The 24,453-nt window shown below is 45.4% G+C and overlaps 1 protein-coding gene across 6 annotated transcripts in view; it reads left to right on the forward strand.

Moving 5' to 3' along the window:
* cc2d2a (coiled-coil and C2 domain containing 2A) overlaps positions 1 to 24,453 on the forward strand; it is a 317,140-nt gene that overhangs the window by 114,018 nt on the left and 178,669 nt on the right. For all 6 annotated transcript variants that reach the window (XM_085966208.1, XM_085966216.1, XM_085966224.1 and 3 more), the window contains 3 exons: positions 7,086 to 7,236; positions 8,803 to 8,950; positions 19,940 to 20,078. In XM_085966208.1, coding sequence (XP_085822334.1) covers positions 7,086 to 7,236; positions 8,803 to 8,950; positions 19,940 to 20,078 — 438 coding nt within the window. The remainder of the gene's footprint in view (positions 1 to 7,085; positions 7,237 to 8,802; positions 8,951 to 19,939; positions 20,079 to 24,453) is intronic.

Consider the following 24,453-nt stretch of genomic DNA (forward strand, 5'->3'; position numbering starts at 1 on the left):
TTGATGCTTTCGATAACGATATAGAGGATTGGACCACATATGTGGAAAGAGTGGAGGTATATTGCACAGCAAATGGAATATAAAATGATAAAAAGGCGTCAGTACTTCTAAATCTAATGGGCGCAAAGACATACGGGCTGTTACGAAACTTAATCACTCCAGCCAAACCAAAGGACAAGAATTTTAAGGAAATTGTTGATACCCTACAGGAGCACTTAAACCCAACACCGCTGCTGATAGCGGAACGCTTCAAATTCTTCAAGAGGAATCAGCACAAGAATGAAAGTAACGCTGATTACCACACCGAATTAAGAAAGCTATCAAAGCATTGCCAATTCGGGGCAGGACTGGCAGATTCTCTTCGAGACAAATTCGTCTGCGGTCTCCTAAGTGAAGGAACACAGAAAAGGCTGCTTTCTGACAAAGATTTGACACTGGACAAGGCTTTCAGTATGGCTGTATCATACGAAGCAGCCGCAAGAGGAGCTGCAGAGATACAGCAAAAGACACAGGACTTCGGCACCCATGAAATGACACAGGGTTTCGAGAGATGTTATCGCTGCGGCAGATCCACCCATGACCAGAGGGACTGCTGGTTCAAGGACAAAGCATGCAGGCAATGCGGAAAGATTGGACACATTGCACGGGTATGCCGATCTGGACAAAAAAAATCCACGGACAGGAAAAAAATCAATAAAGAAAAGTACAGAAAGGTACAAATGATGACGGACAGTAGCTCCGAAGACCAGAAGAGCGATAGCGACTCCGGAAACAAGAGACTAAGCTGTCTCAAATTACATAATGTAATTGCCAAAGAAGATTACCAGACCATTTGGGTAACCCTCACGATAGCAGGGTCCCCAGTTAAAATGGAGCTAGATACAGGATCAGCTCTGACTGTCATAAATCGACAGGATTACGAGCGGCTATTTCCGCATATACCTTTAAAAGACACATCCATTATCTTGAAAACATATACGGGGCAGAAAGTATACCCCAAAGGAAAAATAAGGGTGCCTGTTGTATACAACGGCAAGGAAATACAGAAGTTGTATTTATACGTTCTACAAGATGGTGGTCCACCGCTGTTGGGACATGAATGGATCAGGAAGATACGTTTAGACTGGCACTCCATTCAGGCACTAATGGTGACCAGTAAGAAAAAAAATGATGACGTCATACCTGAACGATTAAAAGACATCTTGGCCAACGCCAAGGAAGTGTTTCAAGAGAAACTAGGAACCTTGAAAGGCATCACCGCCTCAATAAAAGTGGAAGATGCGGCAATTCCCAAGTTGTTTAAGGCAAGGCCGGTGCCATACGCAATTCGTCCAGCAGTCGAGGCAGAGCTGGAGAATTTGGAAAAGGCAGGCGTATTATCCAAGATAGATTGGAGCGAGTGGGCAACACCCATCGTCCCGGTCATGAAGAAAACGTTGAATAATGATAAATCTGAAGAACAGAGAAAAATTCGCATCTGTGGAGACTTCAAGGTGACTGTAAACCCGGTCCTTCACACGGTACAGTATCCTCTTCCGAGGATAGAAGATATTTTCGCCTCACTATCCGGAGGGAAACGTTTCACCAAAATTGACTTGGCACAGGCATATCTACAGATGGAGGTTGAAGAGGCCTCTAAAAGGTATCTCACGATAAATACACACAAAGGCCTGTACCAGTACAATCGACTGGTTTTCGGAGTAGCATCAGCTCCAGCTATCTGGCAAAGAGCTATGGAGCAAGTTCTCCAAGGGATTCCGGGGACTCAATGCTACCTAGACGACATCCTTGTAACAGGAGAAAACGACAACGAGCACCTTGCCAATTTGGAGCAGGTGCTCACTAGGCTGAGAGAACGGGGCCTACGAGCAAATCGCCCCAAGTGCGAATTTTTCCAGAAACAAATATATTGTGGCCACATAATTAATAAGGAAGGGTTGCATAAGGCACCTGAAAAAATTGAAGCGGTCATAAAAGCCCCAGCACCTGAAAATGTTTCACAATTAAGGTCGTTCCTGGGATTGATAAATTACTATCATAAATTTTTGCCGAACTTATCAACTCTTCTGCACCCTCTTAATGAACTGCTGCAAACAGGAGTAATTTGGAAATGGAGCGAAGACTGTAAACATGCCTTCCATAAATGCAAAGACTTAATCACGTCCAAGGAAGTTTTGGCTCGTTACAACCCATCACTGCCAATCAGACTGGCGTGCGATGCATCCCCTTACGGCGTAGGAGCGGTATTATCGCATAGATTCCCTGATGGCTCGGAGCGGCCGATAGCTTTAGCGTCACGCTCATTAAACTCAGCTGAGCGTAACTATGCCCAAATCGACAGGGAAGCACTCAGCCTGGTATGGGGAGTGAAGAAATTCAACCATTACCTACACGGACAAAAATTTACCTTGTTGACTGACCATCAACGCCTCATCTCCATATTCAACCCTAAAAAGGGTGTTCCCATTATGACAGCGCAAAGGCTACAGAGGTGGTCCCTTTTTCTAGGGGCACACCAATATGACATAGAATACAAAGGATCAAAACAGCATGGGAATGCTGACGGTTTATCGCGCCTACCGTTGCCAACGGTAGAAGAGGCACCTACATTAGACCCAGTGGAGATGTTCCACTCTACCATAGTGGAATGTCTACCAGTAACAAATTCTGCCATTGAAAGGGAAACGAGAAATGACCCAACTCTCTCACGAGTCTACGATTTAACAGTGAAGGGATGGCCAGCACATGGCGAACCACTGTTGCCAGCATTCTCGCAAAGAAGAGAACAGCTGTCAGTGTGCCGAGGAACCTTGATGTGTGGATCCAGAGTGGTGATTCCACCCAAACTCCAGGATAAAGTGCTAAAGGAGCTTCACGAGGGGCATCTGGGTGGAGTGAAAATGAAGAACCTAGCCAGGGCGTTTGTATGGTGGCCAGGTATCGCTGGAGACATCGAAGAAATGACCAAGAGCTGCCTAGGATGCCAGAAGGTCCAAAACGCTCCACCACAAGCCCCTCTACATCCATGGGAGTGGCCCTCATCTCCATGGCAAGGGTACACATCGACTTTGCTGGTCCATTTACGGACTCAATGTTCTTAATCGCGGTTGATGCACACTCCAAGTGGCCGGAGGTAATAAAGATGTCCTCCACCACCACGGAAAAAACCATCACAGTATTAAGGACCATATTTGCCAGGAATGGGCTGCCTGAACAGATCTGTTCTGATAATGGACCGCAATTTGTGTCCGAAGAATTGAGGAAGTTCTTAAAAAACAATGGGGTTAAGCACTACACGTCCGCCCCATACCATCCCGCCACCAATGGATTGGCTGAAAGGTTTGTCCAGACCTTCAAGAAGGCCATAAAGGCCATGGGTAATGAAGACATAAAACTTCAGCATAAGGTAGATAACTTCTTGTTTGCATACAGGAATGCAACACATATGGTTACAAACCAATCTCGCGCCATGATGTTCTTCAATAGAAGCCTAAGATGCCGGCTGGATTTGATCAAGCCAAACATCAGAAGGGACGTGGAGAACCGGCAATTTCAAGGCATGAATGAAAGGCCAACAAGAACCTTCCAGATAGGTCAACAAGTTTTGGCCCGGGACTACCGTACCGAGAAATGGCAGCCTGGAACTATTTGCACACGACTAGGACCGCTGATGTATACCGTGGACATTGGAGAAAGCATAATAAGGCGCCATGCTGACCAGATCATAGAGTCATCCGAAAAGGGACAACCTACACCACAATTCTATACGCCTAATGATGAAGTAGAGATTCCCATAGTATCTACCTCCGATCCGGTGATACTGGAACCAGATGAACCCGACACTGGCATTCAAGCCGAATCAGCCTTGCCAAAAGAACCTACACCACCACCAGAAACTACTACACCACTGAGGTGTTATCCGGACCGAGTCAGGAAGCCTCCAGAGAGACTGACTTATAATTGATTAACTGCAGCAATGTGTAGATTATTGTTCTTGTAACATGTAATTAATGATTACTTAAAATATTATGTACTGGTTGGCTAAAAGGGGAGGAATTGTAGTGTATGTGCCTTTAAGAGCCCCCTGTGTACTGTAATGCCGGTAATGGCCACTCGGGCTATATAAGCCTGTATATTGTGTTGTATCAGTTAGTTCACCTCCAGACTTTGTTCAGTAAACACCTGTGAAACCAACTCCTGCCTTCAGTGTCTCTATTAACACATGGATACAACAATACCTAAAAATGAGGTGCCAACCTGGGGAAGCTGCAACACAGGACTACATGCATGCTAAAAAGCGGAAGCAGCATGCTATAGACAGGGCTAAGCGATCCCACAATTAACAGATCAGATCAAAGCTCTGCAGTCCTGCCACATCCAGTCATGAATGGTGGTGGACCATTAAACAACTAACTGGAGGAGGAGGCTCCATGAATATCCCCATCCTCAATGATGGCGAAGCCCAGCACGTGAGTGCAAAAGACAAGGCTGAAGAGTTTGCAACCATCTTCAGCCAGAAGTGCCGAGTGCATCAGTCTACTCTCAATCATCAATAAAGTGATGGAAGGTGTCATCAACAGTGCTATCAAGCGGCACTTATTCATCAATAACCTGCTCACTGATGCCCAGTTTGATTTCCGCCAAGACCAGTCGGCTCTCGACTTCATTACAGCCTTGGTCCAAACATGGACAAAGGAGCTGAGTTCCAGAGGTGAGGTGAGAGTGCCGGCCCTTGACATCAGGGCAGCATTTGACCGAGTGAAGCACAAAGGAGCCCGAGTAAAACTGAAGTCAATGGGAATCGGGGGGGAAAACTCTCCCTCTCCACTGGCTGGAGTCACACCTAGCACAGAGGAAGATGGTTGTGGTGGTTCAAGGTCAATCAACACAGCCCCAGGACATTGCTGCAGGAGTTCCTCAGGGCAGAGTGTCCCAACCATCTTCAGCTGCTTCATCAATGACCTTCCCTCCAACATAAGGTCAGAAATGGGGATGTTCGCTGATGACTGCAGTGTTCAGTGCCATTCACAACTCCTCAGATAATGAAGCAGTTGCCCGCATGCAACAAGACCTGGACGACATTCAGGCTTGGGCTGATAAGTAGCAGGTAACATTCGCGCCACAAAAGTGGCAGGCAACGACTATCTCCAACAAGTGAGAGTCTAACCACCGCTCCTTGACATTCAACGGCATTACCATCGCCGAATCCCCCACCATCAACATCCTGGGGGTCACCATTGACCAGAAACTTAACTGGACCAGCCACATAAATACTGTGACAACAAGAGCAGGTCAGAGGTTAGGTATTCTGCGGCAAGTGACTCACCTCCTGACTCCCCAAAGCCTTTCCACCATCTACAAGGCACAAGTAACGAGTGTGATGGAATACTCTCCACTTGCCTGGATGAGTGCAGCTCCAACAACACTCAAGAAGCTCAACACCATTCAGGACAAAGCAGTCCACTTGTTTGGCACTCCATCCACCACCTTAAACATTAATTCCCTCCACCACCAGCGTACCGTGGCTGCAGTGTGTAGCATCTACAAGATGCACTGCAGCAACTCGCCAAGGCTTCTTCGGCAGCACCTGCCAAACCCGCGACCTCTTCCACTTAGAAAGACAAGGGCAGCAGGCACATGGGAACACCACCACCTCCAAGTTCCCCTCCAAGTCATGCACCATCCTGACTTAGAAGTATATCGCCGATCCTTCATTGTCGCTGTGTCAAAATCCTGGAACTCCCTACCTAACAGCACTGTGGGAGTACAATCACCACACGGACTGCAGTGGTTCAAGAAGGCAGCTCACCACCACCTTCTCGAGGGTAAATAGTGATGGGCAATAAATGCTGGCCTTGCCAGCGACGCCCACATCCTGTAAACGAATAAAAAAATGAATCATCCATGCCCTGACATCATTCTGGTGAATCTGTGCTGTACCTCCTCCAAGACCACAATATATCTTTCCTGAGGTGCGGTGCCCAAAACTGAATGTAATTAAGTTTAGAAACTACAGAACCTTAGCGGGTTTCTTCAATCAAGTGACCCTCTGTGTTCACAAAGGTAATGCAGTTTTATTATTTTGTTGTCCACAGAGGAGTTAAATACTGCAGCATGTATTACTACCGAATCACATTGTGATTTTCAACATGTAGGGACATATAATTAAAATAATCTCCTACTAATATGCTTCATAAACATGCCCATTTTTGCAGTCTTTCCACATTGTTGATTGAAAGAATTGTCTCCAGGTTAATTTTATTATGTTGTTCTCCTATCCTCCCAACCACCATTCCATAAATTTAATTCTCACCAGAAAAATGATTACTTAGTTACAAATGTGTCACTACACAGCTTTAAAAGAGCTTTCTTTCATGCCTCTGTATTAATTGAAACAATTGGCGCTATATTATATATATATATATATATAAAGAGTTGATAGAATCTGTTTTATTCCATTGGAAAGGAAGGCCTGCATAAATAAAAGGTGAAAGGTCAGGAGATGCTACCAATTGGCTTCTTGCATGGTCAGATGTTAACTAGTCAATTTTATGTTGTCAATTACTAATGATACAGGAAACTTTCTGGTATCTGGCACTGACGGGACCGAGCTGGTGCCGTACCATCAAAACTGCCGTAGAAACCAGCGCTAATGTTAAAACATACGGAGCTTTTGAGCTCCGTGTGAATCAACAAACCCTGTTGCTTAGCAACAGCTTCAAAACAGTCGGCCGCAGCTTAAAAGTGTCTCTGTAGCTAAGCAACAGCTTCAGCTAGACCTTGCAGAGCCTGACTGGGAAAAAAAAAGCAACGAGAAGTAAAAAAACTTATAGGAAACGGCTCCTGAATTTTGCCGGTAGATAGAGCTTTCCGGACATTTAACCTCCGGTTAAACGAAAGTTTCTTGTACTTAGTTGGCTCATGATGATGAAACAAAAACATCTTCTAAAAGCTCAACCAATGTGTTGGAACAGCTTGGGGCAACAAAAAAAATCCTGCCTGTGATAAATTTACAGCTTTGCCAAGAATCAACTTGTTTATGTGAAAGTTATTGTCTTCATGTGTTTTTTCTCTCTTGTCTTTAGATATTTGAAACCATGGGAACTAACACCACAAAGACTGAAGTCTTTATCCCCATCCCAGAAACCAGCGTTCTCACAGGGAGTGCCCCAATTGATGAAATAGAGTTTAGTAGCGATCAGCGTACAATGTTTGATCATGAGGGAGTTGGAAGCGGTAGGTTTCAAGTGCAAGGTTTTCTTCAATAGCTTCAGTCATTTTATTCAATGAAAAATCGCTGATGATGTTGGTACATTGTTCCTTGCTCATTATCTTCCACATGCTATTGAATATCGCAAGCAGAGATTGTGGAGACATGGGTAAATTTTCTCCTGGCATAGAGTGTTGCACACCCTGTGGTCCCAGACAGGGTAGTCCTGTTTTGCTGCATGTTTTTGCAGAAGATCCTCCAAATCTGCATGTAAGTAGAGGTGTTCTGCCTGGTTGGTCAGACCTTCCAGGTTGTCTTCCCAGCAACAATGAAACGGCCTCTTTAAGTAGTAGCTATCGACTTTAAAGACTGCGTACGATTTCCTGCTATTCACTGACAGTAAACTCTCACTAGTATGCCTTATCCAGGCTAGGAGCTTTCTATAACATTAACATGAGGCTGAGTTTTTCTATCGTGAGGAGTAGCGCTATCTTGTCTTATTTGTAAAATCCTCAAAGATCAAGGAGATTTGTCCACCAGAATCCTCGCCTTCTTGATCCATGGTGGCTGTATCTTGTGAAGCTGTTCGCATGCATGTGTTTCTCTCTACTTCCTAGAGTGGTTTCCATCATTTATTGATAGGCTAATGCATCTGCAGTTGCAAGCGTCAGATTTGTCCCCCCTTTTAAATCTATATACTATGTGACGTAAGAAAACTACTAAGCACTTGGTTTGAGTATAAAACAAGGCTTTAATCAACTGTTTCACAACCATGAGTTTCTAGTACATCACTAGTTCTTGGTTACAAAAATGTCCTGAGCAAGCTGGGCCCACGCCCGAGTATTTATACTTTCCTTGGACAGCGCCACCAGCTGGCCGCCCAGTGTTATCTCATGAGTCATTTCTACATGAATGGTAAGATTCATGTTACTATGTTTAGTTGCTTTCAACTCCGTTGACCTCACTAGTATTTGATGGTTCTTTTATAACTAACTATAGCTGGTACCTTACAAATTTCCTTTCTAGTCTCCTTTAGCAACTTGCGTATATACAATTAGTCCATGGGGAATTTTGGTCTTCAGTCCCTTTATTCTATCATGTCCCTCCTTTATATTGATTTCAAAATTCTGTAGGATATGCATCATGCCATAATAATTCATCAATGAGTCAGTATTTTCTTGCTTGGTGAATACTTCTAGTATAATTTAATAATCCATTCTAATATTTTTGCTGTTAATTTTCAATTATTCTACCACTTTTACACCTCCCTCACTGTTACTATTATACTGAAAAAATATTTAATGATTGTGCTTAGCACCCTTTGCTTTATTCACCTCTGGTGCCTTCTTTGCATCCTTATTACCTACTTTAGAGTTTCCAATATTCCATACATTGTTATTTCCTTCTCTATTCTCTCTAAGCTTTTTATAGCTATATAAACTATCAATTACAAGCAAACTGTAATAACCAAATTATTGTTGCATTTGTTGATTCTGTTGTAAAACTGCTCAGTTGTCTTAATGGAGTAAGTATTGGTAATACTATCAGTCAGTTTTCAGAAAAGTGACCTCATTGATTTATTTTGCTTCTAGGTGTGCCATTTTCTTTTGAAGCCGATGGAAGTAATCAATTGATCCTGTTGACCTCCGGCAAGTTAGCTTGTAATGTCTCCTGGGCTGTGAGGGAGGACGGTGTGCCATTGGTGCCTCCAGTGTTTCAGCAAAATTATGGGATTCAAAGGTAAATCATTCAACTTGCTTTGAAATATTGTGCAATTTCAAAACCAGTGGCAAAATCAACTCTTCAATTATGGGGGTTGAAATAATTAGTTAATAGTTAAGGGTATCAAAACATTTATAAGGTTATAAACTTTAAAACACTGGAAGCTTATCTAGCTAATTGGTTTTTTTCTAAACTGTATTTTCAATGTATCAAAGATCAATGAAGGTTATTGCTGTCACATGAATAAGAGCTGAATCTACCTCTGGCATAAGGTGCCGAAGTTGGTCACTTACTGTACGAGAAATATGGGCTAAAAATTCCAATCCGCCGAAAAGCTGCCGGTGCTGCAGTTAACGGCCGCCCAAATTAATCGCGCAGGCAGCACTGCTATTTTGGTGCTGCCTGCTGTTTAACATTAGCGCAGCACTAAACTCGCTGCGTAAGGCTGGTTTTCAGGCACTACTCTCAGCAGGAGGCCCAATGTAGTGTGGCCATAGCGTCCCTGGAGCAAGAACAGCCTTCTCTTAAAGCTAGCCTGTCATTTTAGAAAGCAGTGTCAGTCCTTTAAAGGGGAACTGCCTTCTAAAATGAAAAAATAAATCATTTAAAAATAGGTGGTTTTTCGCCCTTAGAGCCCAGCTGCCTTCTGGGAAAAAATTAACTTTAAAAAGAATTCCCAAATGGCAGTCTTCACCTCTTAAAGATGAATTGCCTTCCGCACCTAAAAAAAAAGACAGTCACTGAGGGAATGCATAAGGGTGATTACTTGATTTCTTGATGTCATATTGGATGGATTGATGTATAAAGTTGGATTGGAAAGTTTGCTTTGCGGTGGCTTTCATTTCAGCATTGTGGCCAAGAGGACATTGTGATGGTCAGTAACAGAGGGAAGGTAAGGTGTGGGACAAATGTTGAAAGGGAAATTGGGGTTGTAATCAATGGTACCGCAAGCGGATGATTTCATCCACAGATGGCTCACCTGTGGGGTGGGGGCGGGGGTGTTAGGAATAGTGATAGGAGATTCGATAGTTTGGGGAACAGATAGGTGTTTCTGCGGCCGCAGACGTGATTCCAAGATGGTATGTTGCTTCCCTGGTGCCAGGGTCAAGGATGTCACTGAGCAGCTGCAGAACATTTTGAGGGGGGAGGGTGAACAGCCAGAGGTTGTGGTCCATATCGTTATCAACGACATAGGTAGAAAAAGGGATGAGGTCCTGCAGGCAGATGTTAGGGAGCTAGGAAAGAGATTAAAAAGCAGGACCTCAAAGGTAGTAATCTCCGGATTACTCCTGGTTCCACAAGCTAGTGAGTACAGAAATAGGAGGATAGAGCAGATGAATGCGTGGCTGGAGAGATGATACAGGAGGGAGGGTTTCAGATTCCTGGTACATTGGGACAGGTTCTGGGGGAGGTGGGACCTGTACTGGCTGGACAGGTTGCACCTCCACAGAACTGGGACCAAGGTTCCTGCGGGGGAGGGGGGGTGGCGGTTTCTAGTGCTGTTGGGGAGGATTTAAACTAATTTGGCAGGGGGGTGGGCACCAAGATGTAGCATTAGAAAGGAGAAAGGAGAAACAAGGTGCACAAAGGATGGGGAGAGACAGATAGCACTAGAGTAAGAAATAGTATGGTATTAGGTGGGGTCAGACTGAGAGAGAATATAAGAAGGTCTAAGATAGGTTGACAGTGCATGTGTGTGAATGCACAAAGTGTGGTAAATAAGGTTGGCGAGCTTCAGGTGCCAATAGACACATGGGAATATGATGTTGTGGCGCTAATGGAGACCTGGCTCAAAAAAGGGTAGGATTGGGTATTAAATATTCCTGGATATAAAGTGTTAAGGAAAGACAGAGAAGGAAAGAAAGGAGGTGGGGTGGTAGTATTGATTAAGGAGAATATTACAGTGCTGGGGAGAGGCTGTCCTGGAGGGGTCAAGGACAGAATCGATTTGGTTAGAGTTGAGAAACAATAGAGGTGCCATTACACTACTAGGTGTATTCTATAGGCCACCAACTAGTGGGAAGGATATAGAGGAGCAAATTTGCAGGGAAATTACAGAAAGGTGCAAGAACTATAGAGTAGTGATAATGGGGGACTTCAACTATCCTAATATAGACTGGGATAGTAATAAAGGGCAAACATTTATGAATTGTGTTCAGAAGAACTTTCTTGATCAGTACGTTTCCAGCCCAACGAGGAAAGAGGCCTTGCTGGATCTGGTTCTGGGGAATGAGGTGGTTCAAGTAGAGCAAGTGTCAGTAGGGCAACATTTAGGGAACAGTGATCACAGTATCATAAGGGTTAGACTAGCTATGGAAAAGGACAGGGAGCAATCTAGAGTAAAAATACTTAATTTGAGGAAGGCGAATTTCAGTGGGTTGAGAATGGATCTGGCCCAGGTAAATTAAAATCAAAGATTGGCAGGCAAAACTGTAATCGAACAATGGGCTGCCTTTAAAGAGGGTACAGTTGGGATACATTCCCACGAGGGGGGAAAAGTAGGGCAACCAAAGCCAGAGTTCTCTGGATGACGAAAGAGATAGAGTAAGATGAAGCAGAAAAAGGGGGCATATGACAGATGTCAGGTTGAGAATACAAGTGAGAACCAGGCTGAATATAGAAAGTTCAGAGGGGAAGTGAAAAAGGAAATAAGAGGGGCAAAGAGAGAGTATGAGAATAGATTGGCAGCTAATATAAAAGGGAATCCAAAAGTCTTCTGTGGGTATATAAATAGTAAACGGGTAGTAAGAGGAGGGATGGGGCCAATTAGGGACCAAAATGGAGACCTGCACATGGAGACAGAGGGCATGGCTGAGGTACCAAATGAGTACTTTGCATCTGTCTTTACCAAGGAAGAAGATGGTGCCAAAGTCATAGTGAAAGAGGAGGTAGTTGAGATACTGGATAGGATAAAAATTGATGAAGTGGAGGTACTAGAAAAGCTGACTATACTTAAAGTAAGTAAGTCACCAGGACCGGATGGGATGCATCCTAGGATGCTTGGGGAAGTAAAGGTGGAAATTGTGGAGGTACTGGCCATAATATACTCCAATCCTCCTTGGATACGGGGCTGATGCCAGAGGACTGGAGAATTGCAAATGTTATACCCTTGTTCAAAAAAGGGTGCAAGGATAAACCCAGTAACTACAGGGCAATCAGTCAGTAGTGGGGAAACTTTTAGAAACAATAATCCAGGACAAAATTAACAGTCACTTGGACAAGTGTAGATTAATTAAGGAAAGTCAGCATGGATTTGTTAAAGGCAAATCGTGTTTAACTAACTTGATTGAGCTTTTTGATGAGGTAACAGAGAGGGTTGATGAGGGTAATGCGGTTGACATAGTGTACATGGATTTCCAAAAGGCGTTTGATAAAGTGCCACATAATAGGCTTGCCAGCAAAGTTGAAGCCCATGGAATAAAAGGGACAGTGGCAGCATGGATACGAAATTGGCTAAGTGACAGGAAACAGAGAGTAGTGGTGAACGAAATAACAACAGAAAATGCTGGAAATACTCAGCAGGCCAGGCAGCATCCGTGGAGAGAGAAACAGAGTTAACATTTCAGGTCTGGGACCCTTCATCAGAACTGGAAAAAGCTGGAGATGTAACAGATATTAAGCAGGTGCAGAGACAGGGGGGGGTGGTTAGGAGGGGAGGAAGGAGTAGAAAGCACATCCTGTACTTTTGTAAGAGGCAGGAAAGATAAAATGTTGCAAATGGAAATTGCAGGAAGGTATACAGTGGTGTTCCCCAGGGGTCAGTTCTAGGACCACTGCTTTTCTTGTCTTGATATATATTAATGATTTGGTTGTACAGGGCACAATTTCAAAATTTTCAGATGACACAAAACTTAGAAGTATAGTGAACAGTGAGGAGGATATTGATAGACTTCAAGAAGACATAAACAGACTGGTGGAATGGGTGGACACATGGCAGATGAAATTTAACACAGAAAAGTGTGAAGTGATACATTTTGGCAGGAAGAATGAGGAGAGGCAATATAAACTAAAGGGTACAATCCTAAAGGGGGTGAATGAACAGAGAGACCTGGGGGTATATGTGCACAAATCGTTGAAGGTGGCAGGGCAGGTTGAGAAAGCAGTTAAAAAAGCATACGGGATCCTGGGCTTCATAAATAGAGGCACAGAGTACAAAAGCAAGGAAGTTATGATGAACCTTTGTAAAACACTGGTTCGGCCTCAACTGGAGTATTGTGTCCATTCTGGGCACCGCACTTTAGGAAGGATGTGAAGGCCTTGGAGAGGATGCAGAAATGATTTACAAGAATGGTTCCAGGGATGAGGGACTTCAGTTACGTGGATAGACTGGAGAAGCTGGGGTTGTTCTCCTTAGAGCAGAAAAGGTTGAGAGGAGATTTAATAGAGGTGTTCCAAATCATGAGGGGTCTGACAGAGTAGATAGAGAGAAACTGTTCCCATTGGTGTAAGGGTCGAGAACCAGAGGACACAGATTTAAGGTGATTGGCAGAAGAACCAAAGGCGAATTGAGGAAAAACCTTTTTACGCAGCGAGTGGTTAGGATCTGGAATGCACTGCCTGAAAGGGTGGTGGAGGTAGATTCAATCGTGGCTTTCAAGAGGGAATTGGATAAGTACCTTGTTAAATCTCAAGAGTTTAATAACCTTGCTGGTATAACAATTAAAAGAGTACGTAGGAGACAGAGTTCAGTTAACAGCCATGACTTTCCAGAGAATCTTCTCAACTCATGCACTCTATTTCCCACAGTGCATTGCACATCACAACTACGGTAAGCTATGTGGGACAATTCAAATACAACATTCAAAATACACAACATCTCCTCCCCTCTTACATTAGATGTCCCAATAGAACCACAAAATTTTTAAAACACAATAACCTGGGAGTGAGGGTAGACTTCCTCCACCCATGGCTATACCCATGGGGATTATTCTGCCCCAGATAAAGGGTAAGCCTCTGAACTATAAGTTCAAACGTATAGGGGCCCGCCGCTCTCTGGTAGGATACCGGCGGTCAACCTGGCTCTCCAGTTCATTGTCTCTCACAGGTGACGTCAACACAGGTGTAGGCGGCTGAGGTGCCTGTATACAGGTCTCCCTTGCTGATGAGATAGGGGCTGAAGCGGCTGCTTCCTCAGAAGGTGAGCCTCTCGGTGTAGAAGGTGGATGACCCACAGCATCACCCAATGGCAGATAAACTGCTGTTGGTGGTTCAGTGGGTGTTGCTGCACTTCGTAGAAGCTGATCGGTGTGTCTCTTCCAGGCAATGTCCTCGGGTGTCTGTACAGTGTAGGATACTGGACCAGTCTGCAATGACAGTAGCAGGAACCCACTTCGGTCCACCACTGTAGTTCCGTGCCAACACATGTTCACCTGGACTGAAGACTCTGTCTTTGGAGCGTTGTTCACGTCGCTTGATCTGCTTGTCCTGCTGATACTGTACCACGTCTTTCACCTTTGGCGGTTTCAGCAGGTCGAAGTTGGTTTGTAGCTCTCTTTTGAGCAGTAGAGTGGCAGGTGATGCTTTTGTGGTCGCATGTGGTGTGTTCCTGTAGCTCAACAGGAAACTATTCAGGCGCTGATGAAGCGTTCCCTGGCCTTGTGATGCCTTTAGAGAGTGTTTCATGGTCTGAACAAACCTCTCAGCTAGACCATTGGTCGCAGGGTGGTATGGTACAGCCCTGATATGTTGTACGCCATTCACCTGCAGGAATGTAGCCATTTCTTGTGACACCCACTGTGGACCGTTGTCTGAGACAAGTTGCATCGGAGATCCAAATCGGCTGAACACTTCACCTAACTTCTCGATGGTCTTCTCAGCGGTGGTAGACCTCATTATAACAACCTCTGGCCACTTACTGTGCATGTCAACAGCCACCAGGAACATTCTCTCCTCGAATGGACCTGCAAAGTCTACATGAATGCGGTGCCATGCTTCCTCCGGAAAGTCCCAGGGGTGAAGAGGTGCAAGCTGTGGCACATTACGAACTCTCTGACATGAGGAACAGGTTTTAGCTTTGTCCTCAATCTGTCCATCCATACCCGGCCACCAGAAGTAGCTCCTCGCTATTTCTTTCATAGGAACCATTCCGCAGTGTCCGGAGTGTAGTTGCTGTAACACTGGTTTCCGTGGCGATGGTGGAATAACCACTCTCCTCCCCCACAGCAAACATCCAGACTGCACCGACAGTTCATTTCTCCTTAAGAGATATGGTTTCAGGTTTGGGTCATCACTGTCAAGCTTGCCCCTGACTATAATGTCCAGCACTGCAGACAACACTGGGTCGTTTCTGGTGTTTCGTCGGACCTGTGTCGAAGTAACAGGCGCGTTCTCCACCTGCCTAACATAGCAGATGTCCATGCTACGCATCATAGGCTTGGTGACAGGCAGCGGCAACCTGGAAAGACCGTCGGCGTTGCCGTGCAGGTCAGACTTACGATATCTAATGTCAAATGTGTGTGCAGACAACAGCAGCGCCCACCTTTGCATTCTGCTCGCAGCAAGTGACGGAATCCCTGTATGTGGCCCGAAGATGGTCGTGAGAGGGCGGTGATCTGTTAGTAGGGTGAACAGTCTCCCGTACAAATATTGGTGAAACTTGCGAACGCCAAAAACGATGCTCAGTGCTTCTCGTTCTATTTTGGCGTAGTTAGTTTCAGCTCTGTTCAAAGTCCTAGATGCGAATGCTATTGGCTTCTCTTCTCCGTTTGGCATGATATGAGAAACGACCGCTCCAACACCATATGATGATGCATCGCAAGCTAACTGTATTGGTAATGAAAGGTTAAAATGCATCAAAGCCTCTGACTTCAGGAGCGTGTCCTTTGCTGTCATGAACGCCTCCTGGCACTTGTTAGTCCATTCCCACTTGTTGTCTTTACATAGCAACCAATGCAGCGGCCTCAGCATCGAGGCTAGGTTCGGTATGAACCGTCCATAGTAGTTCTGTAACCCTAGAAAAGAACGCAGCTGGCTGATATTTTCAGGTGCTGGGGAATCCACGATTGCCTTGGTCTTGGACGGTGCCTTTGAAGGCCTGTGGCATCGATCACATGATCGAGGTACTCAACTGATGCCTGAAAAAAATCGCGTTTATCCCTGCGAACTCTGAGTCCGTAATCCCTCAGTCTCTGTAGTGTTGCGTCCAAGTTATGCAGATGGTCTTGGTCATCACACCCAGTAACTAAGATATCATCTAAGTAGCACTGGACTCCAGGCAATCCACTAAGGATCTGGTCCATAGCACGCTGGAAAAGCGCTGGAGCTGATGTAATTCCGAAAGGAAGTCGACGATACCTAAATAGGCCCTTGTGCGTCACAATAGTCAGCATTTCTCGTGACTGTTCATCCACATGCATTTGCAGATAGGCTTGACAGAGGTCGATTGTGCTAAACTTCTGGCCCCCTGCAAGTCCCGCAAACAAATCATCAATATGGGGGAGCGGATATTGCTCCACTGACAATACAGGGTTAACAGTTACTTTAAAACCACAACATATCCTAACTCCACCCCCTTTCTTGAGCACTGGTACGATGGGCGTTGCCCATTCACTCACGCTGACTGGTTCTAGTACTCTGCTTTCAACTAGGGCTTCTAAGTCAGCCTCGAATTTTGGTCTGATGGCATAAGGTACGGGTCGTGCCTTCATGAACTTGGGTTTGCTATCCTGCTTAATACGAAGCTTCACAGTAATATCTTTCATGCTACCCAGTTCTCCATTAAAGACTTCTGCATGTTTCTTTAAGATGGCGGGTAAGCCTGGATCATTGTGTGACATCATGTAGACTGATGACCAGTCTAATTTTATTCTCTCCATCCACGATCGTCCCAGCAGGGAGGGGTAGTCTCCTTTAACTACGTAGAGTGGTAACTTCCTAGTTTGTCCATTCAACTGAACTGTGACCTCAGTAATACCTCTCATGGTTACTCTTTCACTGGTATATGTCTTTAACGCTATGTTAGCTGGCTGAAGTGGAAGGTGCTTTTAATGTCTTTTTGTAGACTGTCTCTGACATAAGAGATACTGCTGCCCCGGTATCGATCTGCATTCGCACAGGCTGCCCCTCTAGCAAGGGTGAGACCCAGTAGCCATGCGAATCCCCAGCTACAGTCAGCACATTCAGTGATAGTTCCTCCTCTGAAGTGTCACTTGCCTCTGTTTTGTCCTGTTCTGTAGAGCGGACATGCTGCTTTATCTTTTGTCTGAATGTTTTTTTTCTTCCTTCCGTCTTTGACGTTTTCTCTGTGTCCTTTTTATTTCTGCATGCGCGCTGAATATGTCCCTTTTTACCACAGCTGTGGCAATCCATGTCCACACACCAGCATGCAGACGCAAGATGCCCCGTTTTGCCACAACGGAAGCATGGCCCTTGGCTCTCTGTTCTTACTTTGTGCACTTTTTCTGTTGCACCCAACTGTTGAGCTTCCTTAGCTGCCAATTCCATGGAAATACTGATTTCAATGGCCTTTTGTAGAGTCAGATTACTCTCCGTTAATAGTCTCTTCTGTATGGCTTCAGTTCTCATACCACACACTAGCCTGTCTCTTATAGTATCATTTAGCACGTCATTAAACTCACAGTGCTCTGATAGTCTTTTTAGTGCAGCTACAAACATGGTCACTGTTTCTCCTTCTTCCTGGTTATGCCTGTGGAACCTAAACCTCTCAGCTATGACTAGGGATTTAGGTGAAAAATGCCCTTTTAGTATCTCCACAATTTTGCTATATTGTTTAGTCCCTGGTTTATCTGGATGCACTAAAGTATGCAAAAGATTGAAAGTCTTTGGTCCCATCGCACTTAACAATGTAGGTACTACTTTGTTCCCTCCAATGTCATTTGCTTGTGTGAAGTATTCAAATCGTTCTGTGTATGAGCTCCATTGTTTGACATTCTCATCAAACGGTCCAATGTTACTGATAATTCCAGCCATTTTCCTTCTCTCAGGCTCCTAATTATCATTCACTAAGGATCCTTCCAATGTTGAACTCAACTAAAATCACTATCAGTTATTTAGTGCTTCAATTCACAGATCGTTTCACAGTTGAATAAATGTCCTTCCCGATTTACTCACTGCTTTTCCTCCCCTTCCTCAAGTCGTTAGTACCTTATACGCCGTCTCGTCTTCCCGCCATTGCAAGCTCCTTTATCCTCGAGCCAGCCTCACTTTAATTAACTGTCCACGGCAAAAATAACAGTTTTAAACACGTAAAACCTGACTATCTTCCGCACAGCAAAGCCACGTAAGTTCAGACGTCCTCGTCGCCACTTTTGTTAAATCTCAAGAGTTTAATAACCTTGCTGGTATAACAATTAAAAGAGTATGCAGGAGACAGAGTTCAGTTAACAGCCATGACTTTCCAGAGAATCTTCTCAACTCAATGCACTCTATTTCCCATAGTGTATTGCACATCACAACTACGGTAAGCTATGTGGGACAATTCAAATACAACATTCAAAATACACAACACCTGAAGGAAAAACATTTGCAGGGCTACGGGGAAAGTACAGAGGGAGTGGGACTAGCTGAAGTGCTTTTGCAGAGAGCCGGGATGGGGCAAATGGCCTCCTTCTGTGCTGTAACCTTTCTATGATATCCTGGCCAGAAAGTGGCTGTCTAGGTTGGATCCTTCCTTCCACTGCCTTCTCTTTTGCGTCTTCCTCTTCCCTCTGTGAGTAGATGCTGGAAATCTGAAATAACAGCAGAAAATGCTGGAAATATTCAAGTCAGGCAGCATCTCGACCTGAGATATGAACTCTGTTTCTCTCTCCACGGATGTTGTCTGACCTGCTGAGCATTTCCAGCTTTTTCTGTCATTTCAGAGGCCTTCCTTTACCATAACGAGGCTTTGCAAGTGTCCAGCCGCACTCCCTGCATACTTAAAAAAAATGTTTTTAACATGTATTGCACCAAGCCACTACTTCAATAAAAATGTTTTAAAATCCAGTCCAAAATTTTAAATACAAACTTACCTGAAAGATGTGTGTGTCCCTTTAAGTAGCGCTGACAACGTCTCTGTAGGTCTGCTGCAAGCTCACTTTTCTGAGCGAGCTTAGGACCCAGTGTTAAAGTCAGTGCAAAAGTCCAAGTTTGCAGAGCGTGGCTTCACGTCGGCGTTGCACGACGACTGACATCATGCTCTGCTGCTTTGCATATCTAGGGCCAGTGCTGCTAATGGCCCTGACCAAAATGGTGGCTGCCAAGTCCCATGCCAGAGGCGGGTGGAAGTGAGGCGGCAGTCAGTTCATTTTCAAGAAACAGGCCTTACCGGAGAGCAGTATGTACCCGAATTTTTAGGCCTAAGAGTCTTAAGGTATAACCAGGATTGAATGGTCTCGCATTGTTTTGGTATGCTTCTAAAACTGATCGCATACTAACCGAAATAGGTACCACTAACCATTACTGACTTCTGCTTCTGTCAATTAGTTTTCAGTATTGTGTTAATAAGGTTGTATTACATACAAATGTTGCATGTGGAACTGAGGTAGATATTGGTACTCAATGTTGCAGTCCAATTTGGTTTTGAAAATTAGTTTTAGATCTGCAGCCATTGCTCCTCCTTCAGTCATTTAAAACTAGACAAATTGAAATTGTGCTTTTTCTTTGTCTGTCATCTGGTTATATCAATATGTTCCATAATCTGACTCAAATGGTATATCTGTGCTTTAAAATGGCAATCTGGAGATGCAGATTAAGTGGCAACTGATTGCAGTTGATGGATTCAAGTGATCGATAGCCATGCTGTTGGATGCGTGATCATCTTGTTGGGAAGTAAGAATAATGGTAGGAAACTAAATGCAGTGTTGACTTAAAACAAAACACAGCCAAACGTGATTTATTTGGGCAGCTTTCAGATGATTTTGAATTCTTGCCACATTTACACACAAAGTTCAATCCAAAGAGACATACTCTGTGTCTACGTGGCTTTTGTTGGCTAGCAGCTGTTTTAAAGTGCTGCTTGCAAATAAGACCTCACCACTTCTGTAACTGGTGGATTGTTTTTAATTTTAGCACTTTAAAACACATGGATGCCATATCATCTATTGGAACATCTGGATTAACTGACATGAAGAAACTGGCTAAGTGGGCAGCAGAGTCGAGGCTTGATCCAAATGACCCCAGCAATGCAGCTCTGATGCAATTAATAATGGTAAGATGGGTTGGGTAAATTAAGGAAAATAATGTATCTCTTACTCTTTATGAACCTGGATGATGGGAGCAAATATTTACTGTGGTCTAGTCTCTCAAATTTGCAGCTACAGTACTGTGATTATTTACAGTATTCTGTGTCCTTCTGTGCATGCGCCCCTGTGGGGGGCTTGACCTAAACACTCTCCCGCCCTCATCAGAACTGCGCATGCGCGCACCGGAGGGCCCTTGTCAGCCCATTGCTAGTGATCTATGGGGCAGGCTGGCAGGCGCAGGCCTGAGCAGTAGGCCCCGGACTCAGGGTGGGAGTCTGGGTGTGGGGACCAGACTCGGGCTCTGTAGCCTCGGGGCCGGGTCTTCAAGACGCCGGGCAGAAATTTCAGCCTGTTTGTGTTGTACGTGTTTGGGGAGATGACGGAGGATCAGTTGGTTGGGGGGAATCCAGAGAGCAGCCGGTTCCCCAGCAACAGGCAGCAGCTTCGGGAGATTTTTAAAAAAGCATTAAACCTAAACCCAGCAAGAATCAGCCGATGGGGAAAACCCTGCATTAGCCCAGGCCCCGATGTTTTAAAGCCCCGCTCACCCAGTTGAGCTTGCTCATTTTGTAGCCGTGGCGAGTGTGAGAGGATCCTGGGGTTTGGTGGTGTCACAGCGTAGGAACCTGCTCGCTCTGCTGCCTGTTGCGCTCCCTGGCCCAGCGCGGGGTTCACAGGTGGCTCCTGGACGCCGACATTACCAACCACGTGTTCACGAGCGCACCCATTCAATGCTCTGGCCTTGCCACTCGGCTCCCACACAAGGTTCCAGCCTGAACCTGCAGTCCAATCTACAACAACCCAGAGCTACAAACTCTGGGGAAACCTTAGGAACAGCACTTATGAGCAAAACACCCGCACACCCTAAACATTGACCCAACACACGGTCCCTTCATTCAGAATTAAAGAATTTTTTTATCACTTCCAGAAGGGGAAAAAAATATATAAAACTCCAAAGAATTAACTAACCCACTAGTTAGAGTATTTTACCAGCTAAGGACAACTATAATTACAATTGCAGAACATTATTAACAGGACTTGTGGCACAAAATGTTACTTCTTGGCCGCTGGCCCATAGCTAACAACACTTCCACATTCTGCAGTCTGGCAAGACTGAATCAAATTACACATTGCCGGGTTGTCTACAGCAGGCAGGATCAAATTGCACATTCCAGACAAGCTGTTGGATGTGCCTTGTCCTCCAAGGGGACCAATCAGAAACCTGATGTTACAAATAGACAGGGCCCAATTGCAGTTGTATGGCTCCCTGTTAACTGTGATAGACTCTACCTCTTGCCAACATATAGAATTTTAATAATGAATTTATAGGAATAGTCACTGTTGGTTTAAAGGGCTTAGGTTTCCAAATGGCTTACTGGTTAAAAGCATCATCCTATGTTGTACGAAGCCAATCAGACCAAGAACACGTACAAGGGTAGTTTATGGCCTGGGCACTTGGCTGGCCCACATTTTGGGGTTGTTAATGCAGTGATTGGTGCCTGTGATGCTGATGAACATCTCTGTGCTATTGGGCACAGAGGTCTGAGGCCTACTCCGTGCCCAATGCGCTTAGTCCATCCAATGCAGAAGCTCAGTGCACTGGAAGCCTGTGCTTAAAATGTGCACTGGGCTCATTGAGGTCCCAGAAGTTATTTTAATTGACTGACTGACCTTCCCAAAATTCACCTGTAGTGCTTAAGCAGCACTCCAATCACTGGGCCCTCACTTGAAATGGTGCTTCAGCAACCCTTTCATTGTCGCTGGTGCCTGATATTCTGGACCCTGTGCCATTCCCAGGATATCATGTGCTATGTGCTGGGTGAGCTGACTTCTCATCATGGGTCAAGTTCAGCTCTGTGCAGCACCTCTGAATCTTTTCCTGCCTGCTTCATAGCAGTTGTGTAAGACCCATCAGGCAACAGTAATTTTGGACATTTTGCTTGGGCTGTACTGTAGCACTTCTCTGACTGGTCCACGTGTCTGAGCCTTTTAAGGATGTTATTGGTGTGCTGCATCAAGACCCTGGTATCTGTGTCTGGCTCAGTGGGATAAGCAGCCATGATTGTAGTGGATAGGTCTGATCTCCCAGCGGCCATCTATTCAATATTCCTGGTCCTTGAAATAATGGTGGCACTATGTATTGGCATAAGATTTTTAAAAATCATGCTAGTTTAGCAGGCAGTAACTTCCAAGATTCTTTACTTGTGATCAAAAACCAGCTGCACATTCATGGAGTGGAAGGCCTTTCTGTCTACGATGGATGTAGCATCAGGAATACGGACTTGTATAGCCACATCCATGCCATCATTAATACCCAGCACTTTGGAGATTCCAGACAGACAGTAAATGTGCAGGGCTCTTTCATATTCCTGATTATTTTCTATGCAGAAATTAAAATCACTGGCCTGTGCGAACAAAGTATCCACGACTTGTATGATGTAACTGTGTGCCACAAGTTGGCAACTATGATGTATATCTCCTGCCATTGTACGGAAGGACCTAACAGCATAAAAATTCATGGCAGCAGTTACCTTGACAGCTGCTTACAGGGGCCAGCACAACCCCAGCCAGCCATCCAACAACTGAAGAACAAGGCCTCAGGAGCAGATGGAATCCCTGCCGAGGCGCTAAAGCATGGCGGAGAAGCACTACTGGCGCGAATTCATGAACTTATTTCTCTTATCTGGAAGGAGGAGAGCATGCCAGTGGATCTCAGAGATGCCGTAATTGTGACCATCTTCAAGAAAGGTGACAAGTCTGATTGCGGTAATTACAGAGGAGTTTCCCTGCTGTCTGCCACAGGGAAAGTCATCGCAAGAATCCTCCTCAATCACCTTCTCCCAGTGGCTGAAGAGCTCCTCCCAGAGTCGCAATGCGGATTCCGCCCACTAAGGGACACAATGGACATGATCTTCACCTCGTGCCAATTACAAAAGAAATGCAGGGAACAGCGCCAACAGCTGTACATGGCCTTCTTTGACCTCACAATGGCCTTTGACAGTCAACCTTGAGGGATTATGGAGTGTTCTCCTCAAATTCGGCTGCCCTCAAAAGTTTGTCACCATCCTCTGCCTGCATTACGACGACATGCAAGCCATGATCCTGATCAACAGTCCCACCACAGACCCAATTCATGTACGGACTGGGGTCAAGCAAGGCTGTCATCGCACCAACGCTCTTCTCGATCTTCCTTGCAGCAATGCTCCATCTCACCCTCAGTAAGCTCCCCGCTGGAGTGGAGCTAATTTACAGAACAAATGGGAAACTGTTCAACCTCCGTCGCCTCCAGTCCAGATCCAAGGTCGTCCCATCCTCTGTCATTGGATTACAGTATGCAGATGACGCTTGCATCTGCACACACTCAGAGGTCGAACTCCAAAACATCGTTAACAGCTTCACCGAAGCGTACGAGAGCATGAGCCTTACACTAAACATCCATAAGACAAAGGTCCTCTACCAACCTGCCCCCGCCCCCCCAACACAGTACTGCCCCCCGATTATCAAAATCCATGACGAGGCCTTGGACAACATGGACCACTTTCCATACCTTGGGAGCCTACTGTCAACAAGGGCAGACATCGATGACGAAGTCCAACACCGCCTTCAGTGTGCCAGTGCAGCCTTCGATCGCCTGAGGAAAAGAGTGTTTGACGACCAGGACCTCAAACCCGGCACTAAGCTCATGGTCTACAGGGCAGTAGTAATACCCACCCTCCTGTATGCTTCAGAGACATGGACCATGTACAGCAGGCACCTCAAAGCACTGGAGAGGTACCACCAACACTGCCTCCGCAAGATCCTGCAAATCCATTGGCAGGATAGACGTACCAACGTCCGTGTTCTCGCTCAGGCCAACACCCCAGCATCGAAGCTTTGACCACGCTCGATCAGCTCTGATGGACGGGTCACATCGTCCGCATGCCCGATACAAGACTCCTAAAGCAAGCGCTCCAATCGGAGCTCCAACACGGCAAGAGAGCCCCAGGTGGGCAGAGGAAACGCTTCAAGGACACCCTCAAAGCCTCCTTGGAAAAAATGCAACATCCCCACTGACACCTGGGAATCCCTGGCCCAAGACCGCACAAAGTGGAGGAGAAACATCCGGGAAGGCGCTGAATACCTCGAATCTCTTCGCCGGGAGCAAGCGGAAGCCAGGCGCAAACAGCGGAAGGAGCACACGTCAACCCAAGCACCCCACTCAGCCGCCCCTTCAACCACCGTCTGCCCCACCTGTGACAGAGACTGTAGGTCCCGCATTAGACTCATCAGTCACCTGAGAACTCATTTTTAATGTGGAAGCAAGTTATCCTCGGTTCTGAGGGAGTGCCTAAGAAGAAGAAG

The sequence above is a fragment of the Somniosus microcephalus genome, chromosome 2 (assembly GCF_052327205.1).
Source record: "Somniosus microcephalus isolate GS21.2 chromosome 2, FLI_Smic_1.0, whole genome shotgun sequence".
NCBI classification, from domain to species: Eukaryota; Metazoa; Chordata; class Chondrichthyes; order Squaliformes; family Somniosidae; genus Somniosus; species Somniosus microcephalus.